Source organism: Miniopterus schreibersii (genome assembly GCF_964146895.1).
Source record: "Miniopterus schreibersii genome assembly, chromosome: 10".
Classification (NCBI taxonomy): domain Eukaryota; kingdom Metazoa; phylum Chordata; class Mammalia; order Chiroptera; family Miniopteridae; genus Miniopterus; species Miniopterus schreibersii.
In genome coordinates, this window is record NC_138110.1 from 4,885,255 (window position 1) to 4,911,903 (window position 26,649).

At 51.6% G+C, this 26,649-nt stretch overlaps 1 protein-coding gene across 1 annotated transcript; it reads right to left on the bottom strand.

The window, feature by feature from the left end:
* Window positions 1–5,784: 5,784 nt before the first annotated feature.
* Window positions 5,785–14,356, bottom strand: TFAP2C (transcription factor AP-2 gamma). Its single transcript, XM_081149408.1, has 7 exons — window positions 14,209–14,356; window positions 12,182–12,667; window positions 12,025–12,076; window positions 10,641–10,857; window positions 9,957–10,075; window positions 7,784–7,928; window positions 5,785–7,295 (listed from the first exon to the last, which is right to left on the bottom strand). Exons 1-7 carry the CDS (start codon window positions 14,254–14,256, stop codon window positions 7,010–7,012), a joined length of 1,353 nt encoding a protein of 450 aa, XP_081005534.1. The 5' UTR covers window positions 14,257–14,356; the 3' UTR covers window positions 5,785–7,009.
* Window positions 14,357–26,649: the final 12,293 nt, after the last annotated feature.

Sequence of the window (26,649 nt, forward strand, 5' to 3'; positions counted from 1 at the left end):
TCAGGGCACATACAAGAATCAACCAATCGATATGTTTCTCTCACATCGATGTTTCTCTCTCTCTCTCCCTTCCACTCTCTCTGAAAAGCAATGGAAAAAATATTCTCGGGTAAGGATTAAATAAAATAAAATGAAATATTTAAAAAACAACATTCAAACTGGAAAAAATGAGTGGAAGATCTGTCCGCCTGCCCCCTGCCCAGAGGAACCTCTCAGTGGGGTCTCATCTGTCGTCCTAAAGATATTCTACGTGTGCACGGGCATGTAATGTCTATTACTTTTGTCAACAATAAAAAAGAGATTGTTTGTGACACTTTAATTCATTCTGCCATCAGCTAGAACTAGTTAGCAACAACAGACAGGGAAAACAGCAATTAAGAGCAAAGAGCTGAGAAAATTCTGTCTTTCTGAAGATTTTCTTTAATGGTTGGTGCCTTGTACCACAGGATTTTTTTCTGTCTTGTGGGGAAAGAATGGATGTCAGCAGTGGAACAATGTCTCCTGCTCACAGAAAATAAGTATTCTCAGGCCAAAGAGGAAAATAACCAGGAGGGAGTGAAGCCCCCACGGGGGAGGCAGCCTTCTCTCCTCCAGGAAATTGTCGCAGGTGAGAAACTGTGGCACCGAATCCAAAGTTAGGAAACAGTTGCCAAGGGGGTAGGTCTTTTCCTCTCTTGGGAACTTTGTATAGACTCCCTTTATTCATTTCTTTAAACTTTTCTTTTTAAAATGTTGTGTCATATAGAAACATACCAGATAAAAAGTGAACTGATAATCTACCACACTGAAATAAATTATCTAAAAGGTGTGAGTAATGCTTCCAGATTTTTGTTCTATGTTTAGAGCAGCATTTCGAAACTTCTGGACTATTAACATTTGGGGCCGATCGTTCTTTATTGCAGGGAGCTGTCCTGTGCACTGTAGGACGTTCGGCGTCATCCCTGGCCCCTACTCACTAGCTGACAGTAGCATCCATCTGTCCTTCCACCCTCCATTCTAGTGCCTGGATATATACCAGGGATAAAGCCGCCCTGGACCCCGCCTTGTAGAGCCCACACTATTAGGGGAGCCAGACCTCAGTCCAACAATCCCACGCCCACCGTGAGAACCAGCTTAGCTCGAGGGAACAGAGGATGGACTCCCTTCTGGTGGGTCAGCTCTGGATGCTGATGTGGCCCTGAGCAATGACGCAGCTCCAGAGAAGGGCTATTTGCAGGGACCACCCAGACACCTCACCCTAGCCCCGCTCAGAGGCTTACTGAGCAAGTGCCCTGTGCTGGGCATTGAGCTTGCCAGTGCTGAGACCCCGGTGGGCAAGACCAACAGCTGCCTGACCTGGTGGGCTTGAGGGTCTAGGGGAGGAGCCAGACAATTGAAACATAAGGACTCCCTTTGTGATTCTTACATCCTAGACCCAGGATTTCTGATCCAGTAGGTCAAAGACGGAGGCATCAATATATAATCCTTCCAGGGGCCTCTGGCCACCTGCCAGGTTTAGCAGCCGTGGCTCTCAGGGGCCACTGTTAGGACACCCAGAGGTATCCAGTTAAATAAAACAAAGAAGTAGAACAGAGAAGCAAAAAAGGCTTCCAAGAGTTAGGGTTTGCTTTGGACAGAGATGTTGGGGCGACTCCTCCGCCAGAGGCTGAACGGTCAGGTCACTGGCTAACGCGCTTGCCGCCAGGAAACAGCGGCGCGCACCAGCGCAGTCGTTACGAAGAGACACGCGGGGCGCGGATGCTGCGTTTAACGGCGAGGAGCCGCCGTGATGTCAGGTGGACCCGGCCCGCGGTCAGGCCACAGGGGTGGCGTTCTCACTCTTTGTGCAGAGATGACGCGACACCCATGTTTGGAGAGAACTTAAGAAAGATCAATGGGAAGAAAATAACAAAGAAGTGCTTTCCCACTGTACTGGTTTCCTAGCGGTGCCATGACTAAGTGCCACAAACTGGGCAACTTAAGACAACAGAAATTCAGTGTCTCACAGCTCTGGGGGCTAGAATCCAAGATCAAGGTGTCAGCAGGGCCATGCATCCTCTGAAATCTGTAGGGGAGAGTCCTTCCTCGCCTCTTCTGGCTTCTGGTGGTGGCCAGCAATCCTTGGTGTTCCACAGCTTTCGGCTGCAGTCTCCCCCAGTGTGGCCCTGTTGCCTCTCCTCCTCTTGGAAGGACACAAATCATCTTGGATTAAGGTCCACTATAATCCAGATGTGACCTCAATTTAGTAACCAACAACCCTATTTCCAAATAAGATCACATTCTGAGAGGTTAAGGTTCGGGCATAGCTTTTTGGGAACACAATTCAACCCACAGCACCCATGTAGCCCCAAAGGCTTCTAGTCACATCAAGGGCCAAGTGCCGAGATACGTTCTTCAACCCATCCAACTCTCACCTGTGACTCATTCCTTAGGTCCAAGATTTTTCCTTGGAAAATGTTGAGAAGCCACAAGGAACACTCCATACATCAAGGAAAACATCCCACTGAGATTTGACCTTGTAAACATTCTTTTTTTTTTTTTTTAAAAAAAAAAAAATTTTATTGATTTTTAGAGAGGAAGGGATAGAGAAACAGAAACATCGGTGAGAGGAACATCACACATCGGCTGCCTCCTGCGCACCCGCTACCAGGGATCGAGCCTGCAACCCCGGGTGTGCCCTGACCCCAGGGATGGAACCTTGACCGCCTGATTCTGAGGTCGACGCTCAACCACTGAGCGGCGCCAGACAGGCCCTTGTAAACCTTCTTAACAAGGCTATTCCTTGAAGAGGTCCATGGAATTATTCAAATCTATTCTTTCCATGTTTTTCTTCTACTCATCTCCCTCGTCAAGATGTTATCCAAAAGAGGGAGAGAAATCACAGTGCTTATAATGGTGCCAAAAATAACTGAGCGTTTCATGAGACTATGAACTCCAATGTAATAGTAATTTTTTAAAATCAAGAAGTCAAGTTTGTTTCTGCTGAACTGTTATGTTCCCTGTTACTAGCGGACAGAGACTCTCAAGGTGCAAGAGGTCTTGCATCAGTGGACCCTGGGCATGATGCCAGCCTGCGTTGGCAAAACCAGGAAGGGGTCAGATTTTGATGGTTCCAAGTGTCACCAAGCCTCCCGGCAGAGAGGCCTTTGAATTTCAGAGAAGCAAATGAAGACTGTGCACTGGAAGAGAAATTCAAGGTACAGTGAGATCCGGGAAAGGGAAATCAACAATTATCATATCATCAGGATACAACAGCACCCCTGGGAAGAGCACACCCGTGCATTGCAGCATCGAAATTTCGAAAGCAAAGCTTATCTCGGACGACTACGGGGAAAACCCTCACCGCCCACTGAGCTCCGGCAGCTGAAGGCACTTGCTCGGTGTCTCTGCCCTGCCTGGGTAACAGAGCTCCCCAAAGCACTTAAAGGAACCTTGGGCCCCCCTTGCCTTTGTGACCACTGGTGGCTCCTTTCCAGATTCTCCACCTGCTTAGAACGAAGACAAGTGAAACACCCACCTGATGACACCACTCTACCCCCAGCAAAAGAAAAAGGCTGGAGAATTACACAGAAGTCCTCAGAAGTGACAGCAACCTCTACGGGAATTCACAACAGCTGATATCCAATGTTTCCCCCAGGAAACTTGGCAACGGGGCCCAGAGGCCCCCAACCACCAAGCCTTGGGAGGAGTTTCTGTCTCTCACCCACCCGTGACCCTATCCTGTTTTGTTTTTTAACATTCAAAAACAGGAACTTTAGGTCTCAGAACTTACCCCGACACCAGACACCCCCCCTTAAAAAAAGAATGATGGCTGTTGTTATGGAATCACTGAAAATGAGAAACAGACTAACCGTCCCTTCCTAACCCTCAACATAAACTGTGCGCACATGGAAGAGAAAACCACCGTGAAGTGCTATTGAAAACACCTCTCTGACCTCCCAGAGAACCTGAACATGTGCTGTCTGCAGGGCAGGGGCATCTTCAAGGTGCCAGGTGCCTGGATGGGCAAGTCTCCAGTCAACAGAGGCAGCCCTGCTGAGACATCTGTCAGAAATGGAATTCTAGATGCGTGCCTTCAGACAATGACGGGCTTTCCTTCAGTGCAACCAGGGGGAAAGGAAGATTCGTCATTTCTTATCCCAGAGGGCAGACTTCAGCAGTGCCATGTGCCTTAATAAAAAGCCCAACCTGTCAAACAGCCAGAGTTGAACAATGGCACAGGGCGAAGGGGCAAAGGAGAAAGAAGTGCGATCTCACAACACAGGGCTTGAAACAAAAGCCACCCTGGCCTGTGGGAGGCAAAGTTCCCCCGATCCTGACGGCCCCGCCTCCCCTAGAGCCACAGGGGCTGGAAGTGCTCACAGGGCAAGGCACCCGACTCAACTAGAGCTGGTGGGAAAGCCGAGGCAGCCTTATTCCAGGAGGGACCTTTTGAGGGGACTTGTTTGGCATGATACCAGCTCAGGTGCTGGGAAGAAAAACCTGCTCTTACTGTGCACCGGGCCCCGGGGAGTCAGTGGCTGTCCGTGAACTGCCAGTGGCAATGAGGAGAAAGGAGAACCGAGCGCCGAGCCAGGATAAGCTCTGCTTATGACTCACTTCACTCCTTGGTTGACTTTGGGGCGTTTCCAGAACATTGTCTGCACTGCAATTCGGCACAGCTCCTAAAAGCCAGACTGCGGTCCAAAAGCAGGTTAAGATGCTGATAACAAAATAGTCCTTTTACCTTTGGCCCTTTGCCCCCGTAACTTCCTTTTAACACCCAATATCTCATGTCTTGATTGAGAAATAACTGCCAACACAAGACCTCTTTTAGCAAGCTCTTAAGCAAAGCAATTGTGATTTTTGACATGTCAGCCAGATAAATCCAAGTAAATGAGAACATTCAGTGGCCAAAGACAGGCTGCCAAGAGCAAAGTATTAGGTTGGCAGAGTTAAAGTTACTTAACATCCAATGCCAACATGAAGTCAGGAATTGCTGGGCATTTGGTAGTTATGCACCAAGGATTATGAGACTGGAGTTGAGGCAAAGGCTCCTCCAATGTGGAAAATCCTCTGCTCCCACTTCCCTTTGAAGCCCGGCCACTCATGCCAAACTATAAACACATCACTTCCTGGAGGACATGCCAGGCCACTTCAACTTGAAACCAAGTCCCGATGGTGTGCATCCAAGCTCCTCAGGACGTCCAGCAAGTCCGCAAGCCGTGCCAGGCTCTCTCCCCAAGCAGAGTAGACACCCAACCTCTGATTCCCCCTGCAGACGAAATGATCGGCAAGCCTTGGACAGGTTCGAATTTTCTTGTCCCCAAACATGGAGAACTTCGATTGATTGGAAACTATGATAAAAACGAGCCTACACCTCCATGGCTTGCACGTGATTGAAAGCCAAGTCCTCCTAAGGAGCGCTGCCCAAGGAGTGCCTACGATCGTTTCCATTCTCAATATTTCGAGGTGGCAACTTGGCCATAGAGCACAGCATTTCTCAACAGGGCAGCCTTACACAAGAGTCGCTAATCCCAAACTGTTGGCACCTCTTGCTATTGTCAATAAACTGTCCCTCACACAGTTCCCAACACCCCTCGCGGTGAGGATGGTCCTACGTGAAGCTGAGGGACGCTGGTGGGCACAGAACCTGGGGCAGCCGAGCAATCCTGCAGGGGAGAGAAGATGAAACTCCCCGTTTCCGTCAGTCCTTCCTCCTCGGTCCTATGAACTAAGCCAGTCAAACCATGAACAGCTCGGCCACGACCCCACTCATCTTACAGACTTCAAAAGATCACGTCACCATCAGACTGTCACAGCTGCTATAGAGAATACCTTTTATTGTACAGGTCTCATATACACAACAATTTAATGTGTGGACATTTACAGGCACGGAGTTCAGGTCCAAATCTCCACGCACTGCGCGCTCCCGTTTGGGATCAGCCCAACAGGAGTGAGACACAAAGTTATTGCTTTGTGAACAGAGAGCTTCAATTAAATAGAACAGAGCCCCAGGACCCTAATTCCAAATACCCTGTGTACATACGAATAGAACCTAAGGATGTGTTTTAGATGACCCCCATCACCTTTAAAAGTCATTAAAATGGAACCCCATTTCTCAAAAAGTCATTAAGAAGTGCACCCGTATTTACAGACCCGATTAAATTATGCATAAATAAAATCTGTACACGCAACACACTGTTTCTCAAAATAACAGCGCCTCCTCCGGGACCTGGGGGTGACAGGCAGCAAAAAACGCTTCATGCCTACCCTTTTCAAGTTTACTCGAATCACCAAGATGTGAAATAAATATGCAAATAAAGCTTCAGTACCTCAAAGGAACATGTCATTTCAAAGAATCTCCCATTTGAAGAGTTAATTTTCAAAGTTTAAAAAAAACATAAAATCATCAGCAGGCTTTGTTTCTACACGTTTTATAAAACCCGAAGGCCCCTTGGAACAAGGGGATTTTTTCAGAGTGTCCAATACCACCTATTAATTGGTTGCTAAGTGGACAGAATCTGCCTCCTACTGTATGCAGGATTTGATATCTGAAGATCTAGATAAATACTTTTTTATAAAAGATAAATATTTAGTGGGCACAAAAGCCAGCAATGACCTTAACACTGAAAAGTTATTAATTTGGATCACATCAATTTGACATTTCAACAGCTAAGTGAGTGGTTGTTTTTTTTTTTTGTTAGCCCAGGGGATGGATTTAAAAGATTCAAAAACTTGTAGCACCACTTTCAGAGACAGAAAGAACGGGTTCAAAATAATAAAAATAAGCTTAACAGGTAAAAAACCAATACTTGTCACCTTCTGATAACTTGTCCAGAGTTAAGGAGACGCTTCAGCGCCAGAGAAATACTAAGGACTCCGAGAGGGCAGGTCAAACTCCGGATCAACAGAGGCCTTTTTAATGGGAACCCAGGTAACAAGCTCAACTTGTCCCCCAGGCAGGAGGAGCTCCCCAATCTGTGCGGGTTAAGAGTGGCTTTGGAGATTCTTTCCCTTCCAGATCTTCGGCCCTTTGCTCCCTCCCGTTTCATTTCCGATGCTTCTCCATCTTCTCCAGGGTCTTGCTGGAATCGGCTGGACTCTGGTCTCCGGGGTTCATGTAGGACTTCTCTATGATGACCAACGCCTCTTTTATGTAGTTCTGCACAGCAGACACGGCGGCGCAGATGGCCTGGCTGCCAAACCCGTGGGTAATCAGGCTGAAGTGGGACAGGCAGTTCTGAATGTTCGCCTCCAAGACCGGGGCGGGCCGGTTGTTCCCGTTGGGTGTTCGGTCTTGGTTGAGAAGGTCTGTGAATTCTTTACACACTTGCCTGGGAAGACAACACACACCCGAGTTCAAATCTAGCTCTTGACAGGTAGAGACGAATTACCTGGAGGGTGACACCTGGGAGGCAATCAGAGCACTTCTGGCCTGAGCCAGGGCAGGCGGCTTTAAACGAATACTAACGTAATAGCCAGCTGCTGCGCTCAGCACACAGTCTTTACTGGGAGTGACAAAACAAATCATCTCTTCTACACATTTTTGTAAGATACGCAAATACAGTCACGAGAGGGAAGTTTAACCCTTTGGAGCTCAACAGCTAACGCAGCTCAAAAACATTCACTGTTGAAGCAATCCATTCGTTCACTCTACTTACTCTTTGAAGGTGTTCGACTTTGGAAAAGCTCTTGCCGGTTTCACTAGCTCCCCACCCCAACCCATTTATCCAGCACTTCCTTCCCGAGCCCCAGGGGCTGGGGTGGTCCCTGGCCTCCCAGGTGGGAGCAGCAAGTCCTGGGGTGTAGGCGGGGTACTTACTGTGCAGCCAGCAGCACGCTCTTCCTCGCGGCCACCTCATTCCTTCCTCCAAGGTGGGGTCTGACCAAGTATTCGGCCACTGGTTTACTAGGGAACTCGGCTTCACAGACATACGCGAAGTCCCGAGCCAAATGAACTGCCTCCCCTAGGATCACGAAAGGTGTTAGGATGGCCGTGGCACCACGGACACGCTGTCCTGGCCGTCTCTCTAGCCCTGCCTGCCAGCCACTGTGCGTTCTCAGCGAAATCCCAGGCAGGGCCCTGGCCCGAGTGGCTCAGTTGATTGACTGGAGTCATCCCGTACACAGAAAGGCTGCGGGATTGACTCCCGCGGTCGGGGCACACACCCAGGTTGCGGGTTCCATCTCCTGTTGGGGAGCTTGCAGGAAGCAACGGATCAATGTTTCTCTCTCCCTAAATCAATAAGCATGTCCTCGAGTGAGAATTTAAAAAAACACAGACAGAGACAACGCTCAGGCTGGTAAGAAGGTCCCTCTCCCCTATGTACAGAGGGTGAAATCCTACAATGTGAGGAAAACAGACCCTGAAATTTTTAACTGTGCCTGAACTATGATAACTGGTCCCCTGCCCAACTTGAATAGATCGACCCTGAGACACACCCATGCCTTCTCTTGATAATAAAGATTAGTTATCCTGGTGGAGAAGTAGGAGAATTTAGAGATGAGTATTTCTGACGACAGCAAACTGGTCGCTTCTCTTTAGGAAACTGTCACAAAGTCTTTGATATGGAACTTTCTTTTTAAACTAGGGTGCCCTGATACTGAAGGGAACAAGTCTCTAGAATGTTTCTTTTAAGAAAAGGAGGCAGGAGTGTTTTTCCTGCTGGAAATGTTAAGAGCCCCAACTACCAGCTTGGACTACCCCACCCTTTGTCCAAGACATTGGGGGAGCGGAGGGAGAGAGAACCAAGAGAGTCATCTCCCTCCAGAGGGGCCTGGTGCTGACTCCACACTGCGAGACTGGAAGAGCTTTTCAGAAACGCAGATGGTGTCCGTCCCCCCCCCCCCCCCACTCGCCTCCATGGACTCACTAAATCGGGATCTGAGAACCATTGTTCTGGCACACTTTCTTATTCAAGCACCCCTACGCCAGGCTGGTAAGAAAACCCAGCGGAGACACATTTATGCACCATGCACACAGAACCCACCCACCATTCTCCATGCAGACAGCTGGTCCCCAACAGGCAGTTAACAGGCAGCTCCTTTCTGCTTACCCTGACCTCCAAAGACACTCGTAAAAAGGTGGAGCAAGGCCCTGCCAAGTCTCTTTAGCACTGCGGTAGCACCCATTAGAGCAGGGAAAGAAAGTGTTCAAAAGATTGCCTAACTACCGGGACACCACCCCTCACTGGCTCCCCCAGCCAGAGACTAGCGCTCTGTTTTGGACAAAGTGCCCGGGAGACTGGAGGCTCCAGAATAAGCCTGTCAGTGTCCTGTGCCACTTTCTGGTGTCCATTAAGGGTGCACAGCTTTTTTGTTGTTTTTAATTCCTCCACTTTTTCTCAGCCCCTCACCCCCCTTTCATAAAGACTATATTGCATCTTTGGCTGCTTTCCAGGTTGGGCAGTACAGGCCCATTCAAGAAACTGAAATGTCACCTCCTACGATCTAAGGATTGGGGAGAGGGACTCACCTGTGGGCCCCCATATTTTTTTTCTTTTGATGGGGGAAACAGACACAGGAATTGTGAGTTGGGCCAGTTCCCTTGTGTACAAGGGCTCCTCTTCACTGACCACAATCCCAATATTCCGCAACTACAAAAACCAGAAAGCATACTTGTGTGTCCACCAAGAAGCAACTAAGCTTTTTAAAGGTGTACCAACTCATCAACTGCATCTTCAAAAACTGGGCCATTTAACAGGAAATGTCTCGACACCCTGTAGTGTGATTTCTTAGGTTAGGAAAACCCATTTCTTTTTCAAACTGATCTTCTGGGGGACCCAGAAGAGAACACTGAAGCAGCCAGATATTTAAGTGTTAACTTATCTGACAAAAAATCACTGTTAATTCATTGTGATGAACTTACGACAATTCAAATTGCCTTCATCTCGCTCTTCTCATGACAACGTAAAGAGTTGTTGTTAAGCTTTTCTTTAGCAAAATAGTAAAGACACAACACAGCAAATCTAAAAGCACCAGAAAACTCCACTGACCTTCTACTAAGGATGTCAGGAGGGTTACATGTGCAGCCTTCCGTCTGCCGGCTGGAAGATTCAGCCCAATCTTGTCCAACTTCTCCCGCAAGGACCGGCCTCCGTTTTTAGATTTGGCTCTGCGTACCAGAAAGTCAGCTGTGGCTAGTCTCAAAAAAACCACACTTTCAAACCCCAAATTCCTAGACTGCCGTCAAAACGGAAATTCCTCAAAGACTATCTACATTATATGGATCATAATCAAGTGACACCGGGTGTTGTCAATTAATCCCTGTAAAATGCAAAAAATCGTTCTTAGCGTGGCCAACTTTTTTTTTTTTAAATCACGGGATAATTGCAAGCTGTACTGGAGTCGATTCATTTTCACTTGTTAAAACTGCAGCAGCTCCAAAGAAACTCCCTGGGGAACAAAAGCCCCCGAGCTCCTCTTCCCTCGAGGCAGCAGAGGCCCCCACTTCCTACATGGAATAAGTTCTAACCCAATAACAATTTGTTAGCGCTGTTCTAGCACCTAGTTCCACATCTGGCACTTTCTAAAAGAAAAATGTACTGAAACTCTCTGGGCTGATTAGAATTCGGTGTTAGGTCTCAAAGTTACATAATGTTAAAAATACCTCCTGGTCCTTTCATATATCCACCTTCCACCACCCAGCCACCGTGCCCAGAATGTGTCCCCCCATATACCTTCTGAGAACACCTCCTAGTAATGAGGCATTTAAGCACTCAGGCGGGGACAATCTCCTCTGGACTTCAGCAACTGTCACTTTGTATTTAGATGTGGAGCTCAGGAGGGACAATCTTCCTGGGACCGAGCAGAAGACCTCACTGGGGTTCATCACGGCCCCCACCAGCTCCTTCTGACAAGGGAGGCTCAAGGGGTTCTTGGTCATTGAAATAGGACCTGTGAATGAAGATCAGAAGTGGCAGTGTCGAGAGCTGCCTCCAAGCAAAAGAGACCTTTCCGAACCACTAACCGAAGACGAAAGAGCTCTTTAAACAAATAACATTGCACATCGGGCTACAAATTGCAGGTTTTTAAAAAAGCCTTGTTCTTAAAAAATAATCGAATCTGAAATTCACAAATTAACACCTTGGGAAGTTAATTAGTCAAGAGCCTAAGCGTGGAGGTTTTCATTCTCTAGCCACTGTTAAAAATCTGCTTAATTAGAACATTCGTTTTCAAAAGACTGCTTCCATACTAAATAAGTGGTCTTATTTTTTTTTCCTTCCTCAAGGAACAACCAAAATCACAGGACACACTCAGATCCCTTGCCAAAGCCTTCAGTCCCACAGATCACAGTAAGTTTTTAAGTACAAACAAACCTGTTCTGTTATAAATTTATGGGAAATTCAGTTTATTTTCTGAGTTTTTGTATTTTTTTCAAAACCCATTTTTCCAATTGATTTCAAGCAGTTCAACTTCAAGTAACAGACCGTAGCTACCTGTAATTTAGGCCCACTCCATTTCCCAAAACAGCCAGGCTGGTAATCCCATCAGTAGTAACTTAATTTCACAAGCCACTCACTCACCAAATACAATAATCCAATTTTCCAAATCCCTTCCCCCCCTTATCCTGTGTAAACCCAGCCTCTGACAGACCCCGGGGCCTGGTGCTTTGAGGCCGTGTCTATTTGGCAGGCCAGACTGTTTCAAAACGCTTTCTTGCTGGTCAACTAAGGATCCCTGCCACATGCATATTTGCAATCAATAAAAAAAATCACATCCAGTCATTGGACAATTAAAATTATCACAGAAACAACCACTCACAGCTAAGGGACTGGTGCGTTTTTTCCACATTAAATCGGTGTTAACACACTGGGAGGCTTTCTCTAACGTGGCAAACACCTTCAAATTAAAGGAGTAACATTGGAGACTGAGACAGTGTATCCTTTGTCATGCAGGTGGGGAAGAAACCCCCTCTCCTCTCACTCCTAAGGCCTGCCTTCCCTGAGCTCGGGTCCCTTCCACCACCAGCGTCCCAAGTAAGCCACCAAATGCCCGCAGCCTGGCATGAGCGAATCACCCCACAGCACCCTAGGAGCCAGGGCGGACCACGTGCGGCCCTACCTTTGCGAATCACGGTCTGATCGTGCAGAAGCAGGTGCTGCTCGTCCACGATCTGGGGGAGAAATGGAAGTTCCCTTTCAGTTCGGGGGAGCCTGGGGGGGCTAGGATAGGGTCTGTGGGCCAAACGGCCGGGCGGGGGGGAGCGCGGCCCGCTCACCTGCACTTCGTCCATCGGCTGCCCCACGTCGTGCAGGCCCAGGTTCTCCGCCAGGCCCGCCGCGTCCAGGGCGTGCGCGTGGGGCAGCAGCAGGTCGGAGCGGCGGTAGCCGTCCCTGCGCGCGCCCACGGCGCCGCCGTCCAGCCCCGCGAGGTGCGGCAGCAGGCCGGCGGGGCGCGCGTGGTGCGCGGGCAGCCCGGCCGCCTCCTGGCTCTGGCGGCCCGGCCAGGCCTGCGGCTGGGCGCCCGCGGGCGCCGGCTGGTGCAGGGGGTTGATGGCCGCGGCGTAGGCTTCTCCCAGGTGCGAGTAGGGGTCGGCCGACTGCGAGTACGCCAGCTGCTGGTAGGGCGGCGGGAAGTAGGGCGGCGGCTGGTACTCGGCGACGCCGGCGTGCGAGAGGGGCGGCGCGGGGCTGTAGAGGTGCTGCCCCGCCGAGGAGAGGTGCGGCAGGCGCGGGTTCCCATTGCTGCTCCCGTCCTGGCGGTCCTGGGAGAGAGCGGCCCACACCCGGTTAGGATGAAACCCCGGCTACCGCGAACCGGCGGCCGAGCGGGCGCCGCCGGGGACACGACGCACCAGCCGGGATGCAACCCGCGGGGCTGCCCTCGCGCCGAGAGCGGTGCTCCCCGGGATGTCGTTGCGAACCGCGGGTCTGAGCGGGGAAGGGACGCTGGTGTAAGACCTGGGGAGGCGCGCCCTCCAGGCCCGGCGGCGGCGGTCTGGGCGCCCCGACGTGCCGGGGGCGAGCTCCTGGCGCGGGCGTAGGTCGGCATGGGGCGCGCGGCGCAGGCGCTCCCGCCTCTCGCTCACCGGCCCGCACGCGCTCGCGTCCCCGAGGAAAAGCACCTGGAGAGCCGGCGGGCGCGGAAAAAGCGCGCGGCAGGGGAAGTGCGCATCTCCCCCGCCCCAGGTAATTTCTTTTCCACGCCCTCAGGGCAAAGACCTCCGGGCGAGTGACACTCCCTGGCAGGGCCGGCCGCCCCCTCGCCGCCCAGGAACTCGAGGAGGAACGCGCCGGGGCCGGGGCCGCCCTCCCTGCTGGCGTGTCCCGACCAAGCGCCGACAGGAAGACAGCCCTGCCCGGCCACGGTCAGTGTCCCCACAAACCAAGGCACGGAGGGACAATTAAGGACCCCGAAAACTGGGCCGCTTTGCCTGCGCACGCCCCCTTGCCCCACGGCAGTCCGACTTAATTCCTGAAGATCGCGTCTCCATGTGCTCCAGGGGTCAAGGGGTAGTGGGGAGCCGGGAGAAACATGGCGCTGTCGCCCCCTAGCGGGAGAGTACGGAGCTGCTAGCGGGGGCAGCCCCTCGAGGTGCCCGGGGCGCGGGGGCTCCGGCGGGCGCGAGCGCGGACCCCCTCTCCCCGCGCGGGGCTCGCGCCGCCCGCCACCGGCGTCTTCCTCTTCCCGCTCGCCACCTCCCTCCCTCCCACTCTCCGAAACTCTAGCTCAACCTGTCCGACAGGCTGGAGCACTCCGAGCGCTTACGGCCCCATCTGGCCTCAGCACCCCCCCCCAGCACGCCCCAGCCCCCACTTCTCCTGAAAGCCAAACTTAGGTTGTTTTCTTCTTTCCCCGAGAAGGCAGCGGGGCAGGTGACGAGCCCGCCTGGGAAGACTCCGAAAAGGTGTCGCCGGCGGGTCGCCTCGCCTGACCCCTTAGGACGGAGATTTCGTGCGTAAAAGCCACGTCTAAGGAAGGGTGGTAGGCACGGCGCTCTTCCGAGAAAACGGGAAGGGCTGTTTTGCTCCGAGTGAAACCGACCGGTAAGCTTTGTGGGTGGGACCTGCCACCCTCTCCAGGCCCCGCTCCCGAGGCTAGATCTTTAGTAAAAGGCCCGACTCAAGAAGGGGCCCCGGAGAAACCGACCAGGGGTGTCCGGAAAAGCGGCCCCGTCCCATCGAGGGGCAGCGGCGGGTGCCTGCTCGCCGCTCCAGCACCCTTGCCGCCGGCCTCGGTCCAGGGCCCCCGCCGCCTCCCAGGCTGTCCGCGGGCGGGGCGGGGCTGCGCCCGTGCCCAGCTCACCTCGCAGTCCTCTTCATACTTGACATTATCGGTTATTTTCCACAACATGGCGTCTTGCGTCCCCCAAAACAGTCGCCAGTTAAGTCCAGGTTCCCCCCACCCCCCCAGCGGTAAATCCAAAATTGGGGTCACGGCGTCTGCCGCCGCCCCCGCCGCGCGGGCCGCAGTGAGCGGGTCACTGGACGCGCATCGGCGGCTCTGCGCGCGTGGATGCTGCTGCCGCGGGCGCTCCGGCCGCTGCCAGGGACCCGGGAAGCCGCGCCCGCACCGTGTCCCGGCTATAGCCGGGGGACCCGGGCGCTTAATGAGAAGGAAATTATCATAACTCCTCCCCGGGGGCCGGCGCGGAGGCCCGGGCGCCGGGCGGGGCGGCCCCCAGCCAGTCCCAGCCTAGCTCCGCCCCGCAGCCCGGCCGGAGCCACGCGAAGACCCGGGTGCGGGCCGGGAGGAGGAGTGGGCGGCGCCTCCCGGAAAGCCTCAGACCCGCGAAGCCGGGGTCCCCCGACGCGCCTTCCACCCCGCCACGCGCGCTCCTGAGACTGCCGGAGCTGGGGGCCCGAATCCAAATACCCAAGAGCCCCCCTCTTTCGCCCAGAGCGCTTTCCCCCGTCTTCCAAAAGATGTCACGCCGAGTTAGAGACCCCACGTTCGGGGCGTATCAACAGCCGGGGTCCCCTTATCTCCTAAAACGTTGCGCCCCCACTCGCTCCACGTAGAGTTAAAGTTTAGGCTGGCACCGTACAGCTGGAACCCCCTCCGCTGAGACGTTTCCTCCCGCTCTCATCTGTGGGCACTGCGCCGTCCCGTACCTTCGAGATGGAAGAGAAAGGCCTTCGGGGGGGCCCGCCCCAAGCGCCTCGGGGATCCACCAGCCCCAAGTCTAGGACTACGGAGTCTGGCCGCCATCGCCCGAAGCTGCGTCTCCACGGTTGGCAGCGGGGGGCGGGGGGCACCCGCGCGCCCTCGCCAGCCCAGCCCTGCGCCGGCTCCGCGGCTGCCTCAGACCGACTCAGAAACCTCAGCTCCGCGGAGAAAAGAGGTGCGGGGCGGAACAGAACCCGGGCGCCGCGGGCGGGGGGCTGGGGGGAGGGGCCCGCTGGAGGGGCGAGCACCTCGGTTCAGCAGATTGAGGCGGAAAAGGAAACTTGCGCGACAACGCGGCCTCTCCCCCCAATGTGTGTTCGCCACCCAAACTTCAAAGCAACGGGCGATATTTTTTAAATTTTAAAGAAACGAAATCCATTGGCCCAGTGACTGTAATTGACCTTTTCCACCGCGGGGGAGTCAAGTCGGTAATCCTCAAGGGCGAGTTTTGTTGGGACATCCCAACTGGGTCTGGGAGCGAAATAATCTGAGGGATCGGAGAAGGGGACTATTAGGGTTTTATTCCGAATCCGATTTCCCAATAATCAATACCTATCAGTCAGTCCATCGTCCGGGCCTGGAGTGGACGCCACTCCGCATCCACAGAAGACCGCATCCGCCGCCGTCCCGCTCTTCCTCGGGTTTGTTTGAGCTTTAGCATTTCTTTAAGGCCCAGATGGGCCTAAAATAAAGAACTAAAATAAAAATAGGCGTCCTCCACGCGAAACGCCTTCCCCTTCGCCTTAAAAGTAGGCGTGTTTTCGACGCTTTGCCCTAAGTACAAAGGAAAGTTCAAAGACGACCCCTGACACCTTGCTTCCAAAACACGGGGACCTGGGAGTAAAAGAAACACCGCAGAAGCAGGGCCCTGGGTACGGAGGGGTGGGGGCAGGGGGCACCTGCGCAATGCCTGAGTGGCACCCGGGCGCCCAGGCGGTGGCAGGTCGGCGTCCCAGGCACTCCCAGCGAGGAGGCTGGGTCGCCTGCTTCGGGGGCTTCAGGCTTCCAGGCGAGGGCCGGAGGCCTCCTCCACGCTGGGCCTCCTAGCCCGGGCTTAACTCTAAGACCCGGCCCGGGGTCAGCTTGAACAAGTTGTCTAGTCTGAGCCGGCAACTTTATCTCCGGGCAGGCTGGGGTCAGGGCTGGGCAGAAAAGTGCCATCCCCCCCAACCCCAGACGCCTACCGTCTTCCCTTCCCGCCCCGGCGCGCGCCGAAGCCACCCGGAGGTACAGAGATTCCTCCCAGCCCGGGGGCGTCTATGGCAGAGGCAAAGGGAAACCATGAGGGTCTGAGCGCCTCGGTTCGGGGAGCCCTAGGGGCCCAGAGTTTCGGAACCGCTTGGCAAATGCCATTCATTCCCAAGGCAGCTCCCTAGACCCGGGCGCAGCCGAGGCTCCGGGGGCACGCGCTCCGGCTAGATCGCGACTTCCGCGCGCTGGGTGTGGAAGCGGCTCAACCAAATCCTCAGCCTTCCCGGCCGGGGAGACCCTGCCCAAGCACGCGCCCCGCTCGGCTCTGGGCGGGAACCCAGGCGCGCGCGCCCTGGTTCGGGGGCCGAAAACCTCGGCCCTTCCAGGAGCTCAACGATTCCCTGGGCGGCGAGCGAGGAGCGCGGGCGGAGGGGAGGGGAGGGCTCCCGCACCCGAGGCAGACTTCCCTCCGGAGCCCCCGCCCCTCGCCGCCCGAAGACGCGAGGCTGTGTGGCCGCGCCCTTGGGTAGCCACTGCCGCGGGAAGGGTGCCTCCTCTGGACCCTCGGGGGCTCTGCAGCGGCCAAACTGTAAACAGAACGTGGGGACCCCCGGGGCAAGCTTGGCTGGCCGCCTCGCATAATCAGGGGTATCCGAGTGGTGGGCTGTCAGCGGCTCCCCTCTGTCGCCCCCTAGGGAGCCGGCGCTCACGCGCCGAAGCCCTGGACCCAAGGCCCCAGCTCGGATGGCCCAAGAAACCCGAGGCTGGAGGCGACAAGGCGTCTGCAAGAACAGCAGCGCCCCGACTGTGCACCCCCTCCTACAAGGCGCGGGCGGGTGTCTCTGGACCCGGGGCGGGAGTCCTCGGCCGCCCCCGCCCCCACCGCAAACGGAGGCGCGCGGCGGGGCGGGTAGAGCTGGCTTGGGGCCGGTTTACGACTCCTTCCCGCCCCAGGGAGGAGGAGCCCGAGCGGCAGGTGGAGGCCTCGGAGCAGGCTAGGTGTCTGTCTGTCCCGCCCTCGGAACAGCGTGACCTCCGGCTGGGACCGCAGTCGGCGGCGGGGCCAAAGGGCCGGGCCTGCAGCGCTCGGGAAGGCGGCGCCCATGCGTGCGCCCTACTCTCTCAGGCACGCACTGGACAGACACCGCCAGAGCACCCGAACTGTCGAAACCCACCAAGGAGCACACCCTCCGGCGCTATATGCACCAACTCACAGCCACTTCAAAATAACTGCAATAATAGAAAAAACAGATGCCTCTCGTCTTAGCCCAAGTCCGACCCTACTCCACTTACTGTTCACTTCTAAGGTCCCCGCGCCAAACCCTGTGCTGGAAGGGCCTTCGCAGCCTTTACCTTTTCCGCGCAAACATCTGCTTTTCCCAAACGGGCAAAGCCTGGAGCGGAGCTGAGCGGCCTATAGGACCCAAGTTTCCGGGGAGGGCCCTGATCCACCTCTGTCCCGGGTCTAGTCCGGGCGTCCATGCGCGGAGCGCTTGCCATGCGCAGAGGTCGTGGATATAGTCTCTTATTTAACAACCATCGCCCCATTTCTCAGCAGGTGAAGGTGTCTTTTCAGTTGTCCAACTACCTCAAGGCCAGAAACGTGCCTGCTACTCAAGGCCACCTCCCTAGCAGCTCTGGGGAACCTGTTAGAGACAAGCCTGGGTCGCGCCTCCCCTGCCCCGGGGACCCGCGCCCTCCAGCGACCTTGCTCCGCTGCAGAGCACCTGCCACCTCCACTAACATCCCCGGGCCCTCCGCGTGCAGCCTAACCGCTCGGAGCCCAGGCGGGAGGCCTGAGGCGCTGGCGCGGTGTCCGCAGGGCCTTCCGGGCTCGCGGCCCTCGAAAGAACACCGCGCGTCCCCAGGCCAGCTAAGCCCCGCGGCCTTCGTGCGGTTATCTGGCCGCCGCCAGGCGAGGGAGAGGCCCACTGAGGCCAGGCGCCGGGAGGCGCCCGCTCGGCTGCGCGCGCCCAGCTGTGCAGCGCCCGGGGGCCGCCCTGCACCCCGCCCCGCCACCCGCGCCCGCCCCACGCGCCGGCGCAGCTCGCGACGGCCTGGCCTCCCGCGCGCCTCTCCTCCGCGAGGGTCCTCCACCCCGCACCTGTCCTCTCACCCCTCGGAACTGGAAATTCATGTCGCCAGCTCTTCAACCCTCTGCGAGTTGAGAAACTTAAGAATGGGAGCCACGAAGACAGAGCTTCCCAAGGGCCGAGTCCGGTGCTGTAAAGTGCTCTGAGCGTTTATTTAATTAACGGAAGGGGGAGGGGGGCAATTCACAGGCCAACGGCTGTGGCGATTGGAGGACACGCCTGAAAGGTCCCGTCCCTCCTCCCCTGCCCTCCTCCCCTGGAAACTGCGCACTCGCCCACGAGAAGGGTCGTCCCTGACGTCTGTGCGTGACAGGCCTACTAGGGCGCCTTCCATCACGAAATCATTTTAAGTGTAGCCTACGTCTTACTGCCAAAGGACACTTTAAATTTATTTTGTCTCCAAAGCCATACCTATTCACATTTCCGTAAATGCTCAGCTGTCATTTCTAGCTTTGAGCTCACTTCAGGCACCTCGCAGGTTTCCAGGTAAAACTGAACCGGGGCCCTGAGTTCCCTGGGGGGGAGGAGGTGGGTGGGTATGGGGTCTTCCTTAAATGGCAAAGATATTTGTTTGCACCTCGGTTACCCATGCTGTTTGCCTTAAGAAGGGACATAGGGCCTTGGTTACAAAAATAAAAAATGAAAAGCAAAGCAGCTGAGAGTCCAGTAAAATACAGTCTTCTTAAAGAAGACTGGAAACACAGAAATAAATGCTGTTTATTGACTAAACCATCAGTTTAAACATTATGGGACTCATCGTGATCACCCAGGCCAGAGGGAGAAATTAGGTTTGCACAATTAGGTTGCCTGGGTTCCTGATGATTTCCACACATAACCTGCCCAGGCAACCCCGAAAAGTTTGTTTTCTCCCCCAGGGAGATGAGTTGAAAACTTATCCAGGATTCCTCTGCATCTGCCTACCAGGACAGAAAAAGAAATGGTAAGAAAGGCTGCAGATTCCAACACCACCTACTGGTAAACTCTTCAGAGTTTCTGTCTCCGGGAGTCTTCTAAGGCACAGTTTCTAAAATGCACCAAGAGACTTTTATGATAAAACCGTCTGTGGACAGAAACGGACCCTTTTACATGTCTCCAAACAAAAAGTGATGTGAGCACAGTCACAGCTTAGTGTAAAGGGATTTAAACATTTACTCTGAACACCACTTTGGGCAGAAATAGGCAAAAAACAAACCTACAGGAAAAATTAGCTTATTGAAGCTATAACTAGGGTTTTGATGATTAATATTCTTCCCTTCTAAGATCAACACACACTCTACTTTTTGGTACTGCTATAGCAATTGCTAAAATGGGACACATTAGTGAATGCACTAATCACTGTTAACATTTTTGGAGATAGCTATTCCCAGGCAGTAGGATGGGCTGTGGGGGAGGGGTGTGGAGAGAAAGCTGACTTTTTTACTTCCTTGTGATTGGGTTTTGTTTTCTTTGGGGGGAGGCTGTTGCAATTGTCTTGTTTTAATTATTTTTTCGATGAATACACTAATCACTGATAACATCCTTATTTGATTTCAAAATTTCTTCCAGAAAGGAATTTTGTTGTATGTTCCTCATCTTCTTTGTTGCAGCTGTGATTGTATCATACTTTTTGCAACTTAAAATAATGCAGTAACTACTGTTAATGGCTAAATGTATTATTTGACCTCAGAAACGAGCCCCTTTGATGGTCACAATCCATGACTCTGAAAATTTGGCACTTGGGGGCAAGGTTTCAACCTCCCCAGGGTCTGTGGGGAAGCTGGAGACTCCTTTTGGATGGCTGTCTGCTCCCTAGCGGCTGTCACAGGAGGCCTTTTTCCTTTGCCCACTTCAAGCCAGGCTGCAGTGCTTTCAGTTAACCCCGCATCTTCCTCACGTGGCACACAAATGTTGGCTTCCCTGAACCTGGTGCCAAGCTCCTGAGTTCTGCATGTAAGAACTCATTTCAGTGGGGCCATCAGCCCAAAAACAACAACATTTTAAAAAGCCAAAATGGCACCATGGCAACCCAGGGATCCAGAAGGAAACCCTCGCCAGCAAAAATCAACACCACATTAAACTCAGAGCCCAAAAGCAGGAAAAGACATTACTCTCTAGATCCACTCTGTAACAGAGAAGAAATGACCAGTTCCCCAAACCAGGCACACCAACCAAAAAATCTGAAAGATGAATACCTATGTATATATTTTTTCTCAGCTGAACAAAATCTTTAGCCTCAAAAATGGAAAATTGGAAATGTTTTGTACCAACATTTCCTTTTCCTAAGAAGCTTTGATATGCTCAAAGAAGATTCAGAACACTACCCCACGTTCCCTCATTTATCCTATTAGGCAGTAATGAGTTTTCATGTTCTACTGCATGGGCAGACATGTTATCACCAGGTCCAATTTCATTTATTTGTCAGTTGAAAGTCGTTATTTATTAGAATCTTGGGCACAACATTTGAATTCCCAATTCTCAGGCCCTACCTCATACCCACTGAATCTGGAGCTCTGTGGCTGGAGCCAGGACCTGTGCCTTGCCCAAACCCTGCAGGTGATTCTGATGCATGATTTTAGAAAGGGAGAGAGAGAGACATCAACTTGTTGTTCCACCCATCCATGCATTCATGTATATACCCTGACTGGGGATCGAACCTCGACCTTGGTGGGATGACACTCTAACCAACTGAGCTACCCAGCCAGGGCATGCACGTATGACTCTTGATGACTCCCCAAAAGAAGGGCAAGTCAGTTACTTGCAAGGTCAGGAACAGGAGCATAATGACCGGGGCTGGAATTAGGGTGAGGGAGCAAAATTTAAGAAGACACCAAAACACTCAGTAATCAAGACAATCATTTTAATGCACTATTTTCAAAAAAATTAAAGTGAACACAAAAAAATCTTTGATGAACAAAATATATGACCCCATGCTATTGTTCAATGGAAACAGTGATTTCTAATCAGCCCCTGTGTCCCCTACTAGCTGGGTTGGTGAGAAATGACCATGGCAGGCGAACAGATTGGGCAAGGAAGGGTTTTATGGAGAGCCATGGTTTTTAGGGGGTTTTTTGTGTGTGTGCATGTGTGGGTGTATTTTAAATTTTTATTTATTGGTTTTAGAGAGAGAGGAAGGTAGAAAGGGGGAAAGAGAGAGAAACATCGATTTGTTGTTCCACTTATTGATGCATTCATTGCTTTCTTCTTGTATGTGCCCTGACTGGGGATCGAACCCACAACCTTGACATAGCAGGACAATGCTCTAACCAACAGCTACCCAGCCAGGGTGAGAGCCATGTTTTTTATGTGTTTTCTTAATTTTTTTATTCATTGATTTGAGAGAGAGAGAGAAACATTGACCTGCTGCTTACCTCTCCGTACATTCACGAGTGGATTCTTGAATGTGCCCCAACTGGGGACTGAACCTACAACCACGGTGCGTTGGGACAACTCTCCAACCAATGAGCCACCCAGCCAGGGTGAGAGCCATGGGTTTTTTTGTTTGTTTTTTGTTGTTTTTTAATCCTCACCAGAGGATATTTTTCCACTGCTTTTCAGAGAGTGGAGAGAGACAGACAGGCAGACAGAGAAACATCGATGTGAGAGAGACACATCGATCTGTTGCCTCCCGCATGAGCCTGCAACCGAGGTTTATGCCCTTGGCCAAAATCGAACCCAGGACCCTTCAGTCTGCGGACTAATGTCTAACCACTGAGCCAAACTGACTAGGTCAAGAGAGCCATGTTTTTTACTGTAGAGCTTTGATTAATTTTTTTCTACTTAGGAGGCTATTTTATAAATGTATCGAAGTGTACATGTTTCCCATTGCCTCGGGCTCCAGCACTGCCTGGCCTGGTCTGAAAGGGGGAGGTCAATGCCCCACGGTAGTGGTACTGAGCAAAAGAAAACAGGGGGTCTAAATAGTTGAAATATCCTATTGTATTTAGGATATTCCCTTGCCCAAGATGCTGGAAGACTGGTGTTGTCTACATCTCCTGGAATTCGCCGCACCCTCACCTCTTACTCCCCTGAAGACCACAGGCTTGGGAGCAGGTGATTTCCACATCCTGACTGCATACCTTAAGCAAAGTATTTCAACTCTCAAGAGCCTCAGTGTTTGCATCTGCAAAATGGAGATAATTGCACCTACCTCGCAGGGTTGAAGATTAAATAGATAATCTATGTAGAGTGTTTCAAACAATGCCTGATAATGAAAATGTTACATAGGATCAGTAACTATTACTGTCACTGAGCACTGACTTTACCCTCAGAGCACAGTCTGCTCACTCTGCCCGTAGCAGAAACCTGCTACTCAGGCTGACCGACCTTCCACGCACGCCCACGCCCCGGGGCTGGTTGGTCAATCAGCAAGTGAGAGGAGCTCGCAGACATTCCTCCCTTTTCAACTAATAGTTACCAGAGTCTCTGCTAGGCTTAGGCAAGTGCTCTCCTGGGCCTTCTGTGTAGAAAGGGAGGCTCACATTCCTCCGTTCAAGAATGATTTTGAGGGCCTACTAGGTGTCAGGCTCTGTCCTGGGGTCACAGAATGTTGACAAAATCCCCAGACTCCTGACATTTATTCTGGCCTGGGGGCATAGAATTAAGTAAACTATTGCAGTGGGATGAAGAAGGAAGGAATGTTCGAAGCTCTTTGCATGTATTTAATCCTCATAGGAGCTCCACAAGGTGGGAACTATTCCTTTCTCCATTTGGCATTAGTGGGAACCCAGGAAGAGCAGTTTAGTATAGTAACTGTCCTTTGAGGCCAGGCAAGTTGCAGAAATGTGTCCATTAGGACACTGGTGCTAACCTGTCCCTTGAAGACTAAACACCCACCGGAACAAGCTGAGCCTCCGGTCTTTTAGAAGAGCCTGTGGCACAAACAAAACAGGCCGCAGGCTGGTTGGGGCCTAGGCGCTGCCAGGCTGAGGCGATGGGAGGCTTTTGGGGCCTGAAGAAAGGCAGGCTCACCTTTTCCAGGTGTGATGCCTGGAAGCAGAAGGTGGGCACTGTGGGCGCGAGAGCCTAGGGTGGCAGCAGCCGCCCTCCCACACCCATCGGCAGAGAAGAACAGGCGCCCATCTCCTCGTGTTGTGGGCGAGGTTATTTCACCAAGTCTTCATTTTTGCCAAACAGGTAGCTCGAAAAAGGGGGGAAAAGGCGCATTTGATTTAATATTTATCATCCGCATGACTTTTGCCAACCATCGGTGCTCCTTGCCCATTTTCGTAATCTTCCATATTTTCTCAATTGCTTTCCTAAATTTATGTTACTATCTAGACCTTTAATGCAGCTGGTGTTGGGGGAGGTAAGTGGGAAGGGGGAGGTACACATGGTCCAAGATAGACCTAGTATCTATTCATGCCAATCGGAGGCTTCCCAGGGCACTGGGCAACTGAAATGCCACTTTGAATCCTGTCAGTTGACCTCCATTTACATGTCTCTCTCTCTGCCCTCTTACCTGCTTCCTCTCATAGTCGATTCCTGTGCCAGCACCAAACTGTGCTGATTACCACAGCTTTCACCTGGGTTCCACATCGGCCTCATCTCCCTGAGCCAAGTGTTCCAGAAAAGCCTTAGAATCCACGTGTCACGTTCTTCCCCACCTCCTCACACACGTGCACACACACGCACACAGCTTGCCTCACTTTTTAGTGGAATTACTCAGGATGTACAGATATAAAGATCTGATGTCTTTATACTAATAAGGCTGAGATTAGGTCTCTTGTAGACCTAAAAGAGACCGAAAAAAGCAAGGCCTGAGGCAGAGCTCTCCAATAGAGCGGTAGCTCTCAGCAGGATGATTTTTGTCCCCTAGGGGACATGTGACAATATCTGGAGATACTTCTGGTTGTCATAGCTTGGGGAGGATGATCCTGGCATCTCGTGGGTAGGCCAGGGATGCTGCGGAACATCCACAGTGCACAGAACAGCCCCCCAGGACAGGGAGTTATCTGGTCCGAAATGTCAACAGCCTTTGAGGTCGATTTGTTAATCAAAGCCTGGAAGGGTGACCTGGAGGGTGGCCACAAGGGCATAGAGTGCTGTGACTCACCTGCTGCCCAGCCCAGGGCGTCTTCAGAAGCCGCAGCTCAGGGCAGGGCAGGGCAGGGCAGCCCTGGAGGCTCCCAGCCCCAAGTAAGACTGAAGCAGTACTCAGGGTCAGGTGCAAGGTGTCTGGGCCGGGCCCTTTTCTCTCAGGTACCCTTCATTAGTGTGCAAATCACAATGCTCCTGTAAAATTAGCTCTTACATGCATATTTTTTTCTTAATATTTTAAGTCAACTTTATTGAGGTCTAATTTTCATACCATAAAATGTACTGATTAAGAGTACAGTTTGATGAATTTTGACACATGCGTACACCCATCACAATAAAGATATAGAATATTTCCACCCCCTCAGACTATCTCCTTCTGTGCCTTTGCAGTGAGTGCCACCCCATCTCCAGTCCCAGGCAGCCATCAGTCTGCTTCCATTCCTTTAGATTGTTTTAAATTGTTTGCAGATGGCATAGAAAAAAAAAATGTATGTACGCATGTACACTTTACCCTGGCTTCTTTTGCTCAGTGTAACATTTTGAGGTGATCTGTGTTGATGTGCCCTTGTTTCCTTCCTTGGTATTGCTGAGTAGTATTCCATTGTATGAATATCCCACCATTTGTTTACTGAGTTACTTGTTTGTTGACTGACATTTGGATTATTTCTAGTTTGGGGCTTGTCTTAGTCAGCTCTGGATGCTACAACAAAATATCATCGACTGTGTGGCTTGGGAACTTCCCACAGTTCTGGAGGCTGGGAAGTCCCAGAGCAAGTTTCCAGCAGATTCATTGTCTGTTGAGGGCCTGCTTCCTGGTTCATAGACATAACTTGGGGGGTGAGGGGGCCCTCTGGAGTCTCTTTTATAAGGGCACTAATTCCATTCATGAGGGGACCCCCCCCTTAGATCTAATCTCCTCCCAAAAGGCCCTTCTTCTAACACAATCACAGTGGGGATTATGTTTCAATATAAAAATTTTGGGGGACATAAACATTCAGGGCTATTACAAATAAAACTGCTTCATACATTCATATACAAGTCTTTGTGTGGATATATTTTTAAAATTTCTCTTGCTTTGCCTTGGCCAGTTTGGCTCAGTGGTTAGAGCTTCGGGCCGCAGACCAAAGGGCCGAGGGTTCGATTCCTGGTTAAGGGCAGGTTCCCCATCCCTGGTTGGGGCATGTACGAGAGGCGCCCAATCAATGTGTCTCTCTCACATGGATGTTCCCCCCACACACACTCTCTCTAGAAATCAATGGAAAAAATATCCTTGGGTAAGGATTTTAAAAAAAAGAAAAGAGCCTGGCCTGGCCTGGCCTGGCTCAGGGTTGAGCATTGATGTACAATCCAGGAGATGGCGGTTCGATTCCTGGTCAGGCACATGCCCAGGTTGCAGGCTCAATCCCTGACTAATCCCTAGTTGGGGGTTGCAGGAGGCAGCCAATCAATAATGACTCTCTCATCATTGATGTTTCTATCTCTCTCCCTCTCCCTTTCTCTTTCTGAAATCAATAAAGATATATTTTAAAAAGTAAAATAAAAATTTTAAAAATTAAATAAAAAAAAGAAAATTTCTCTTGCTAAAATACCTGGAACTGGTATTGCTGGGTCATATGATAAAAGCACACTGCCAGTTTTCCAATGTGGCAGTACCATTTGCTAGCAAAGCCTGAGAGCCCCTTTGCTCTCTACCCTTGTCAACACTTGATATTGTCAATCTGCTCGTTTTAATCATTCTAGTGGATGTATAGTGGCATCTCCTTGTGGTTTTAATTTGCATTTTCCTAATGATAAGTGATGTTGAGAATTTCTAAAAATGTGCTTATATCTACTTTTGTGATGTGTCTGTTCAAATTTTTGCCTATGTTTTAACTGGGTTTTTGTCTTATTGTTGAGTTGTAGAATTTCTTTATTTCTGGACACTAGTCACCCTTTGATTTTTCTTAGTAGTGCCTTTTGAAAGGCAAAAGTTTTAAATTTTGATGACATCCAACTTATTTTTTTTAAATAAGTTTTTGCTTTTTGTGTACTACTTAAGAAATCTTTGCTTAACCCTAGATAATGAAGAATTTGCTATGTTTCTCTAGAATTGTCATAGTTTTAGCTCTTATTTTTACTTCTGTGGTCATTTAGCATTCGTTCTCGGGTGTGGTTTAGGTTTGTGTAGATGGATATCCAGCTATAGCAGAATTTGTTGAAAAGACCACCTTTCCCTCACTTGAATAACCTTGACACCTTTGTGGAAAATCAATTGACCACATATTTGTAGATCTTTTTC